Source organism: Lithobates pipiens, unplaced genomic scaffold, assembly GCF_037356315.1.
Source record: "Lithobates pipiens isolate NorthernLeopardFrog02 unplaced genomic scaffold, aLitPip1_a1.2 Scaffold_23, whole genome shotgun sequence".
NCBI lineage: Eukaryota > Metazoa > Chordata > Amphibia > Anura > Ranidae > Lithobates > Lithobates pipiens.
The window spans coordinates 21,263,404-21,275,380 of record NW_027507785.1 but is presented as its reverse complement, the minus strand read 5'-3'; the positions used below and the strand labels follow the sequence as shown (position 1 = coordinate 21,275,380).

At 45.0% G+C, this 11,977-nt stretch overlaps 1 protein-coding gene across 1 annotated transcript in view; it reads right to left on the bottom strand.

The window, feature by feature from the left end:
• Window positions 1-11,483: 11,483 nt before the first annotated feature.
• DNAJB13 (DnaJ heat shock protein family (Hsp40) member B13) overlaps window positions 11,484-11,977 on the bottom strand; it is a 40,828-nt gene continuing 40,334 nt past the window's right edge. Inside the window, exon 8 of the mRNA XM_077451271.1 lies at window positions 11,484-11,730. Coding sequence (XP_077307397.1) covers window positions 11,568-11,730 — 163 coding nt within the window. The 3' untranslated portion in view covers window positions 11,484-11,567. The remainder of the gene's footprint in view (window positions 11,731-11,977) is intronic.

The window sequence follows — 11,977 nt, the reverse complement described above, 5'->3', positions numbered from 1 at the left end:
GGTCTGCCTAGTAAACTAGCGCTCGTAATGGAGCATTAACATTTGTGATGTGGCAAATTATGAAATCTCCAAATGCAGTGCACAAATATCTTTTGATGGGATAATGAAGCTGGTGATACTGATGGAGTTATTGCAAACAAATTTTCAAATTTTTACTTTACTATTGTACATTTAAAAAAAAACGCACACAATTGGACATGCTATCGGCTAATATTGCTTTGATTTATTTTTGGTTAAGTTCTAACTCCAAGGCCAACAATAAATAACATGTTATCTCTGCTTCCACAACATGTCTGACGAATGGCTGTTCAGAAACTAACTCAAAAGTGCTAAAGGCAAATTTAAAAAGAGAACCGCAAATCAACACTCAAACTTCTACTAACATGAAATTAGCAGAAGGAGCCCAAAGGGTGGCGCTAAAGAGCTAACTTACTATGTAGTAAGTCACTACATTTTAATTGTTGGCCAACATTTGTGTGACCGTGTGTATGCAAGCAAGTTTGAGCCAACACCCTTTGGACAAGATTCCATGGTTTTGTCGGCCAACAATCCAATCTTGTGTACAAGGCTTTAGACTTTAAACCTCTGTGGCACTTTTTAGGTTTAAAGCCATACCTGTTTGGGGGCTACATATTGCCCCCGTCATCAAGGCTTAATATGAGCTCTGATTATATGGACTGATATATCAAATGAACGTGGTAATGTTCAGCAGCTAGATTTGGCTACAATAGACTCCTGTTGCTTTTGGTTTTTAGATTGAAAGATGCACAGAAGCTGACCCTATAATCAGATGCCACCATAGGGACACTTTAGTATAGTATTGATAAATTTTTGAGTACTAAATCGCTTAAAGGGTGAAAACATACCTGTCCACTGGCATCTTAGCGCCCCTCCATTGGCTGGTAGGGGATGATGTCACAGCACTGAGACTGGCCCTATAGAGTGCTGGAGAGGATGGCAGGTAGGGGCATTTTATTGCAGAAGTGCATGGCACTCCTACGATAAAAGCCTACCTGCTTGATGTTCCTTCGGTTCCAGTGCCATCAGATTTACCACTCTCAACATGGCTTTGTGTACATGGCTAAAGAGACCATGAAGAGGTAGTTTTTTTTTTTTTTAAATATATGCCACTAAACACCGCTAGTTCAGACAATGTGTCCTTGTGATCACATTTAGGTACCTATATTACCTACATAACTTGCATGTGTAAATTCCAGTGGTCAGAATAAATGAGCATCTAGCCAATAGAATGAGTTTTCATGCTTGCGTTTCTAAACACTAGACTCGTAGAAAGTGTGCTTTTGTGCCAACCCTTTTTTTTTTTTAACACTTTTTCTGCCAGCTCCTCGGAGATCCAGCATTGAGTATTTTAAGAAGTCTGTATGCCTAAAGCCTTAGGCTCTATGATTGACCCGATAGGGGCTTTTGGAGGGGATTGCAGTCTAGCTTCTTGCATACTGACTGGTGTTTGAGGGTCTCTACTTTTTGGGAGGTGTGTGTGCCCGGGGGACCTTTTGGAGTAGTTCTTCGCCTCAGAATGTGGAAACCTTGCAAGGAGATCTGAACAAATGAATGGGGTGGGCAACTACATGGCAAATTAAGTTTTAATGTGAAAAGATGTAAAATAATGCATTTGGGTGGCAAAAAAATATGAATGCAATCTATACACTGGGGGGACACCTCTGGGTGAATCTAGGATGGAAAAGGACCTGGGGATCCTAGTAGATGATAGGCTCAGCAATGGCATGCAATACCAAGCTGCTGCTAACAAAGCAAACAGAATATTGGCATTAAAAGGGGATCAACTCCAGAGATAAAACAATAATTCTCCTGCTCTACAAGACTCTGGTCCAGCCGCACCTGGAGTATCCTGTCCAGTTCTGTGTACCAGTCCTCAGGAAGGATGTACTGGAAATGGAGCGACTACAAAGAAGGGCAACAAAGCTAATAAAGGGTCTGGAGGATATTAGTTGTGAGTACTGAACTTATTCTCTCTGGAGAAGAGACACTTGAGAGGGGATATGATTTCAATATACAAATACCGTACTGGTGACCCCACAATAGGGATAAAACTTTTTTTTGTGGAAGGGAGTTTAATAAGACAAGCGGCCACTTCTTAAAATTAGAAGAAAAGAGGTTTAACCTTAAACTATGTAGAGGGTTCTTTACTGTAAGAGCGGCAAGGATGTGGAATTCCCTTCCACAGGCGGTTTTCTCAGTGGGGGGGTATTAATAGTTTCAAGAAACTATTAGATAAGCACCTGAACAACTGCAACATACAGAGATATACAATGTAATACTGACACCTAATCACACACATAGGTTGGCCTTGTGTCTTTTTTCAACCTCACGTACTATGTAGTTTTACTTCAGATGGATTCAAGTCTGTCTCGCCCCAAAAAACACACTGAGAACTAGAGGACCTGGATACAGATTTGGGGCCTCTGTGCCCAAACTAACATTGACAGCTTCAACCCACTCGGACTCAAAGCAGATGATTAATCAGCGCAAAACAACCAACCTGATGCTCGGGTCTCCTGCTGTTATGTGTAATATGTTTATTCATGTGTGGTGTGTTTACTGTTAAAACTGTAAACGTTCTTGCTCCCAGAATGCTAGGCGTGATTTACATGTATAATACTGGACATTTACATATTTCTTGTGCTTTGTTACTGATGTAAATGCAGCTCTATTGTACTAATAATCATGCACTTGTGTGTACAGTCCCATTGAAAGCAATAGGCTGCATTCAGAATTGGAAAAAAACAAACAAACCTGAATGCTGTAAAACATGCTGCTTTTGGCACACGTGTGTAAGAACACCTAAAGTGAGACTTCACCCTGATGTGTGAGCTTTAATTAATCTTAAAGTGGTTGTAAAGTCTTAAGGTTTAAAAACTGTCTGTGCCACAGTGCCCCCTAGTCGCCCCCCCCCCCCCCCCCATTCCTTTTCTTCCTTACCTGTGCCTGATCCGATCCAGCGATGTGCATGAGCACAGCTGCTCTCATGCTCCTCATCAGACAGATTGATAGCAGCAGGAGCCATTGGCAAAAAACTGTGACACAGTGGCCAGGGGGCGAGTCCTGCTGTCTGTGTCAATGGACCCAGCAGTGGGACTCAGGAGCGAGCACACATGGGTGCTGTGACCCCCCCATGGAAAGTAGCTTTTCTTGGGGACACCCGATGGGGAAAGGCCTGATGCCCCAGCAGAAGAGGATTGGGGCTGCTCTGTGCAAAAGCGCTGCACAGAGCAGGTAAGTATAGGCATATCTGTTTTTATTTAACTATTTCCCACCCGGCCAATGTACATGTACGGCCGGGTGGGAGCTCTCTACTTCTGAGTGGACGTTCCTGAACGTCCTTCAGAAGTAGGGGGATCGTGTGTGCCCGCACAGCGGCGCGATCCTGATGCGCTCGTGTCACCTGGACACGGCGCATCCCGGATCGGCAGGAGGGCTCTGCGATTGGCCCTCCTGATCACATGACGGCCGTGTCCAATCACGGCCGTCATGTGATGTAAACAAACAGCCGGTTGCTAGGCAATCGGCTCTCCTCTCCTCACACGGAAGTCGTCGCTGAGGAGAGGAGAGCAGATCGCTGCAGCCGGCTGGTGATCAGTGATTAAAAAGCTGTAAAAAAACAGCTCATACTCACTCATTATCAGTCTAGTGAAAACACACCACACATGTCCCCAATAATAAAAACACATGTCCCCACATATGTCCCACTAAAATCACATATCCCAATGATTATCTGCACACATATGTCCGTGATCACCTGCACACATATGTACATGATCATTTGTGTATATATGTCCGCATATGCACTTATATACACTTAACCAATTTTTTTTTTTTTTACAAAAGACATGTAGCAGAATACATTTTGGATTAAATTTATGACAAAATTTGATTTTATTGGATTTCTTTTAAAATAGAAAGAAGAAAATATTTTTTTTTTTCAAAATTTCCGCTCTTTTTTTTCCGCTTATATCGCAAAAGATAAAAAACGGAGTGGTGAATAAATACCACCAAAAGAAAGCTCTATTTGTGCAAACAAAATGATACAAATTTCATTTGGGTAAAGTGTAGCATGACCGCGCAATTGTCATTGAAATTGCGAGAGCGCTGAAAACCGAAAATTGGGCTGGGAAGGAAGGGGGTGAAAGTGCCCGGTATTGTAGTGGTTAAAAAAAAAAAAAAAAAAAAAATTGAGGGTTTACAAACCCTTTAAGGTTCATATAGCTTTGCAGTTGGGGGTGTTAAAGGGAGGCTGCATTTTTAGCGACCCCCCCCCCCCCCCCCCCCCCCCCACTCAGGATGCAATGGCAGTGGATGGGGAGGTGTTCACATCCCGCAGTCATAATGCTTTGTGTTTGTGGCAAAAGCTATCCAACATATCACGATCGGCAGGCAGCAAGCGTGCCGGATGTAACCCGAATGAATGAATGGGGGAGTGATGCAACTGCGTGCAATGCATGAGGTTGTGGTGTGTTTGTGTGGCAATTATGGGATTAAAACAGAGGGTGAGGAGGCATCTCATCGCCTCCTTACCACCCATCAAACAGCTCTGAAAAGCAATCTGAGCATGGATTACATTTCAGACAAACCTCTTCTTCTGGGGTCCCCCACCAGCGATCTTGGCGCTTCCTCTTCTCTGTCTACCCCCCCATAGGAGACTTGCTATGGGGGGCACACCTGCCGGTGTTCTGCCGTATAGTGTCCGGCCATCATATAGCGTCCGCCCCGCACTGCGCATGCGCAGTACGGAGCAGACGAAGCTTCGGAAAACTTCCGAAGCTGAACGGCGCCTGCGCCGTGAGTGGAGGTGGTAGCCCCACCATCCAAGCGGACATAGGGTTGTGAGTATTAAAGGGCCCCTCGCGGGTGAGCTTCGCTCGCCACACTTTGGGCTTGGCCTCGCTGCGCTCGGCTCTTTTTTATTCCTACTCTATATCCACTTGGATAGTGGGGCTAGAACCTGGACTCACGGCGCAGGCACCGTTCATCCTCTGCAATTTTCGGAATCTGTGTTGCTGTGTACTGCGCATGCGCAGTACACAGCGGACACTATCCGATGGAGGACGTTATTAGACAAGACACCGGCTCAATCCCTAACCGGGCCACTGTGTGGCTTAGCCCTGCCCCCTCCTCGTTGGATTTGATTGACAGCAGCAAGAGCCAATGACTGTTAGTGCTGACCAATGTGTTGGGGGAGGACACAATAGCTCAGTGTGGAAATTGCTGTACTAACATTGGATCGTTAGTACAGCTTCTCCTCTTGAGCTGCTCAGTTTTTTTTTGTTTTTTTTCCCCGCTCAGCCCACTGGGGTGACCAATTGCTGCCACTGGAACACACGAGGCAATGGAAGCAAGTTAAATTGTGATTAGAACAGAAGCACCAAATCTGTCACATTGCAAGTCATCACCATCACTTCAATACCGGGCACTTTCACCCCCTTCCCTGCCAGGGACACTTTTCAGCTTTCAGCGCTCTCACACTTTCAATGACAATTCCAGATTGTACCCGTATGAAATTTTTTTTTTTTTTTATTTGTTCACACAAATAAAGCTTTCTTTATTTAATCACCACTGGGGGTTTTATTTTTTGCTTAACAAATGAAAAAAAAAAAAGACAAAAAAAATTTGGAAAAATAAAAAGTTTTTCTTGGTTTGTGTTATAAATTTAAAGTCATTTTTCTCCTCCGCTGATGAGGCGGCACTGATGGGCACTGATGGGCGCTGTTAGGCGGCACAGAGGTGGATCAAAGTGAAGTGTCATGGTCTATACTATAGCGTCGCACCTTTATTCACTATACAGCGGAATATCATATTGTCCATATTCACCACAGATTGGACTATTTGTCATTTAATAATTGTTTATAAGATTATTGTTTAATTATTGCATCAATTGTTCACACTTATCTATATCACTGTATTTATTCATTTACGTTTTTTGTTTATGATTGGGAATTTACATTTTCAGTTAAGCTTTAAGCACTTGCACTTTACGTAGGACTGATAGATTGTACAGGAGGGTCACAGATTGCATTCATCGATAATTTTATGTCCGCTCAGCGCCGCACTCATTTGTTTTTACATTATCACATAAATAGGAAGTGTGGGGAGTGCTGGCAGCTTTTTGTTTGTTTACAAAGCAGCTCACGAGGTTCTAACACACATATATTTGGCAAACAACCTCCTCCCCAAGGCTCCTCAAACCCCCCCCCCCCCCCCCACTGTCTGCCAGTTGCCCCGCACTTAGCCCATTGGCGGCGGGCACGGAATCAGGCTGCAGTGGGCATCTGGCAGTGTCTCCTGTTACCTCTTTTCTCCTGAGATCATGGCGCCTTCCGTTGTTCCATATTCTCTTTTTTGCTGTGGTTCGTGTGATGTGGTGATTTTTTACTTGAAAAATAAAGGCACAACCTACTTCAGATTCGATCCGGAGTGCGGCTGTCCAGAGTTTTCCTTTCTCTATCCATTCTCCTGAGATCATGGCGGCTTCCGCCGTGTGCGTCTCCTCCCCTCCTCCTAGGTGTCCAATAGGATCTCCTGACCTTTCAGCCAAATCGGGAAAGGAGTATTAGACCTGTGCTTCCTGATTGGTGGAGAGGTGGTTCAGTGTTAGAAAGGCAAATTAATATTCGCTTTTCTAACACACCTGGGTGTGCTCCGAGCGCAACGCTCTGCACTCCGAGTCCACCCTATGGCTCTAATCAGGTGCTTAACCACTTGCCGCCCACTATATAGCAAAATGACGGAGGCACAGTGGTTTCAATATTCTGACCGGACGTCATATCACGTCCAGCAGGATAACAGCCGCCACATGCCCGTGAGGGCACGCATAGCGGTGATCGGTGGTGCGGTGTGCCAGTCTGACACACCGCTACACCAATCTTGGTAAAGAGTCTCCAACGGAGACTATACAACATGATCAGCCGTGTCCAATCACAGCTGATCACAGTGTAAACAGGATGAGCTTTTGATCGGCTTTTCCTGACTCGAGTCTGTCAGAGAGCCGATCGGCTGCTCCTCTCACAGGAGGCACAGCTCCCCCCCCCAAGGATGCCCACTCTGGACCACCAGGGATGCAATCAGTGCCCACAATGGATGCCAATCAGTGCCCACAATGAGCATCACTGATTGGCAGGCATTATTGTTTGGCATCCGTGCCTCCTATCAGTGCCCAACCTGTCCCGCCCATCCGTGCCACCTATGTGTACCCATCACTGCTGCTCCTCTCAGAGAGGCGCAGCCCCCCCAAGGATGCAATCAGTGCCCACAATGGATGCCAATCAGTGCCCACAATGAGCATCACTGATTGGCAGGCATTATTGTTTGGCATCCGTGCCGCCTATCAGTGCCCAACCTGTCCCGCCCATCCGTGCCACCTATGTGTACCCATCACTGCTGCACATCAGTGCCACCTATCAGTGCTGCATATTAGTGCCCATCAGTGGCACCTCATCGGTGCCCATCAATGTAGCCCCATTAGTGAAGGAGAAAATTTACTTATTTACAAGGTTTTGTAACAGAAACAAAAAAAAATTTTTTTTTTTTTCAAAATTTTCGGTCTTTTTTTTATTTGTTTAGCAGAAAATAAAAATACCACCAAATGAAAGCTCTATTTGTGGGAACAAAATGATAAAAATGTATTTTGGGTACAGTTTAGCATGACCGCTCAATTGTCATTAAAAGTGCGACAGCGCTGAAAGTTGAAAATTGGTCTGGGCAGGAAGGTGTATAAGTGTCCTGTATTGAAGTGGTTAAAAAAAAATAAAAAATAAAAAAATACCACCACTTCAGGTGCCTGGCATCACGAAAGGGGCCAGTCGCCTGAATAGGGGGTGTCCGCGACGGCTATGGATAGATTCATGCTATGCATGAATCTCTCTATTAACCATAGAGGGTGGCGCTCGTGCGCCCTTAATGGACGAGCCGCCCCTGCTACTTCCTCTTTCCTCTCTGGCACTTTCATTCATTGGATTTCAATTCTTTCCATAATAGATGTTCATCATCACACGTGAGCATTACCTAGGGGGGGGGGGGTCTGCATACAAATACAGCCTGCCTAGGAATGCCCACTTTTCTAGACTTGACGTCCACCCATCAAGGCATTTTAATATTTACACGACTCCTCTGTTTGCATCAGGACTGAGGGTTCCGGCAACTCCTACCAACCATTATCTGCCCCTCTACTGGATAGTGACGATTACATCACTGGTTCTAAATGAATATGTTGATGGGGGGCAGAAAAAGCAAGAAAATAAGTGGAATAAACTTCAAATCTAACAGTTTGCTTGGTGTTCAGTGCAATTAAATGCATCCAAGGGGGTGGTTAGGCAGTGAGAAGGGAGAACAAGAGACGTTCGGTGAAATGATCGCTGTGCACACCTTATGTTGCCCGTTTTGTTTGTTCATTTTGCAGCAGGAACGGTTCTCAGAACGTAGCAGATTAAATACTAGGAGATAAAAGTTCTGCAAAACATCTTAAACCGACCTTTGTGTGTTATCACCGCAATAATATGAAGATGGATTTATTGCAAGAATCAAAGTCCAGTTTTCCTCCCCACCATAAATAGTTTTATTATGACTTTTTGCCATAGACCTAAAGTGCACCTGTCATTTAATGGTGGCTATACAACATAATTATCTGAATAAGGAAGAATGGACCCACAAAATGATGTGGCCAACAGAAAAAAAAAAACAGAGTCATCTCTTCAAAAGAACGGGTGATACATACATAGATGGATCAAAATCTGATCGGTTCAGCAGGAAGCGGCCAAAAATTAAATCCATGTATTGGCATGTGGTTGTTCAGAAGTGGATCTATCGATCCATCTCTGTAAAACCGCCCTGCTGGAAAATTTCCTCTTCACTGCAGGCAAAGATTCCTGGAAGGAGCTCTTTTGGTGAGATCTCTGCTCTGAGTTCCCGGGTCTGCACACCTACTGTGCCCATTATATGCGGGTTCCCACCATCTCTGTGTTGAGTTCCCAGGTCTACACACCTTCTATGCCCATTATGAGGTGTTCCCACCATTCCTGTGCTGAGTTCCTGGGTCTATACACCTGCTGTGCCCATTATGAGGGGTTCCCACCATCCCTGTGCTGAGTTCCCAGGTCTGTACACCTGCTGTGCCCATTATGAGTGGTTCCCACCATCCCTGTGCTGAGTTCCCAGGTCTGCACACCTGCTGTGCCTATTATGAGGGGGTTCTACCATCCCTATGCTGAGTTCCCAGGTCTGTACACCTGCTGTGCCCATTATGAGGGGTTCCCACCATCCCTGTGCTGAGTTCCCAGGTCTGTACACCTGCTGTGCCCATTATGAGTGGTTCCCACCATCCCTGTGCTGAGTTCCCAGGTCGCCCATTATGAGGGGGTTCTACCATCCCTGTGCTGAGTTCCCAGGTCTGCACACCTACTGTGCCCATTATGAGGGGTTCCCGCCATCCCTGTGCTGAGTTCCCAGATCTACAGTGGTGTGAAAAAGTGTTTGCCCCCTTCCTCATTTCCTGTTCCTTTGCATGTTTGTCACACTTAAGTGTTTCGGAACATCAAACCAATTTAAACAATAGTCAAGGACAACACAAGTAAACACAAAATGCAATTTGTAAATGAAGGTGTTTATTATTAAAGGTGAAAAAAAATCCAAACCATCATGGCCCTGTGTGAAAAAGTGATTGCCCCCTAAACCTAATAACTTGCTGGGCCACCCTTAGCAGCAACAACTGCAACCAAGCGTTTGCGATAACGTGCAATGAGGCTTTTACAGCGTCCTGGAGGAATTTTGGCCCACTCATCTTTGCAGAATTGTCCTAATTCAGTTACATTAGGGGGTTTTCGAGCATGAACGGCCTTTTTAAGGTCATACCACAACATCTCAATAGGATTCAGGTCAGGACTTTGGCTAGGCCACTCCAAAGTCTTCATTTTGTTTTTCTTCAGCCATTCGGTGGTGGAGTTGCTGGTGTGTTTAGGATCATTGTCCTGCTGCAGAACCCAAGTTGGTTTCAGCTTGAGTACACGAACAGATGGTCGGACATTCTCCTTCAGGATCTCTTGGTAGACAGCAGAATTCATAGTTCCTTTTATCACGGCAAGTCTTCCAGGTCCTGAAGCAGCAAAACAGCCCCAGACCATCACACTACCACCACCATATTTTACTGTTGGTATAATGTTCTTTTTATGAAATGCAGTGTTCCTTCTACGCCAGATATACTTGGACACACACCTTCCAAAGAGTTCCACTTTTGTCTCATCGGTTCACAGAATGTTGTCCCAAAAGTCTTGGGGATCATCAAGATGTGTTGTGGAGAAATTGAGACGAGCTTTGATGTTCTTTTTGCTCAGCAGTGGTTTTCTCCCTGGAACTCTGCCATGCAGGCCATTTTTGCCCAGTCTTTTCCTGATGGTGGAGGCATGAACGCTGACCTTAACTGAGGCAAGTGAGGCCTGCAGTTCCTTGGACGTTGCTGTGGGGTCTTTTGTGACCTCTTGGATGAGTCGTCGCTGAGCTCTTGGGGTAATTTTGGGAGGCCGGCCACTCCTGGGAAGGTTCACCACTGTTCCATGTCTTCGCCATTTGTGGATAATGGCTCTCACTGTGGTTCGCTGGATTCCCAAAGCTTTGGAAATGGCTGTATAACCCTTTCCAGACTGATAGATCTCAATTACTTTCTTTCTCAATTGTTCCTGAATTTCTTTGGGTCTCGGCATGATGTGTAGCTTTTAAGGATCTTCTGGTGGACCTTACTGTGTCAAGCAGCTCCTATTTAAGTGATGCCTTGATTGTGAACAGGTGTGGCAATAATCAGGCCTGGGTGTGGCTAGAGAAATTGAACTCAGGTGTGGACAACCACAGTTATAGTATGTTTTAACAAGGGGGGCAATCACTTTTTCACACAGGGCCATGATGGTTTGGATTTTTTTTCACCTTTAATAATAAACACCTTCATTTACAAATTGCATTTTGTGTTTACTTGTGTTGTCCTTGACTATTGTTTAAATTGGTTTGATGTTCCGAAACACTTAAGTGTGACAAACATGCAAAGGAACAGGAAATGAGGAAGGGGGCAAACACTTTTTCACACCACTGTATACACCTGCTGTGCCCATTTTAAGGTGTTCCCACCATCCCTGGGCTGAGTTGTTGGATCTTCACACCTGCTGTGCTGATGATTAGTGGTCCCCACCATCTGGGTGGGCAGGAACTGCCAGAACTCCCAGGTGGATAACAACCGAGTTGTTGAAGAATGGCTGGAAGATCTCACTGTAGGAGTATCCTGGATAAATATGGTGCCACGGACTGACTCACAGAACTCCCCTAAAACTTGAATATGAATTTTGTATGGTCTTACCCTTTAACATCTCATCTTCTAAATTAAATACAGAGGTAACCTTATTTCTTTCATAGCTTTGAATGAAGTTGATGTTTACCATATTTTTGGTGATGACCAGAGCAGAAGTAGTGATCCATTTAAAACTCATTCTTCTAATATTTTATTGTTTAATGAAAAAACATTGAACATTTAAAAAATACCCCATCTGTGAATGTCATTGTTAGGTGGGTGAAGACGTGAGGGCTTTGCGAAGGAGCTGCTTCTTCTGTGGCGTCAGGTGCTCCGGAAACTGAATATCAAACTGGATGATGAGGTCACCCTTCAGACTGGGGTCACCGACCAGCCTCATGCCTTCCCCGGGAACCAGCTTACTGTACTTGGGGCTGTAGAGGGAAGAAATTGAGATCGTTGGGTTGTCTATACAACAAGACAGCATTAAAAACAGGGCAATTTACGTACTTGAAAAAAGCACATTTGTATCGTATTGCATAGGATCTGTAAAGATCTACCCACTGCACCCCATTAAGGTGAACCTAAACCTACTGTACTAGTTAAAACTTCCCCCCACTTAGTGCTGCCCGCCTAAAGTTGAAGCAGGGCCGTCTTTAAGGCAGGGCAAAAGGGGCAGCT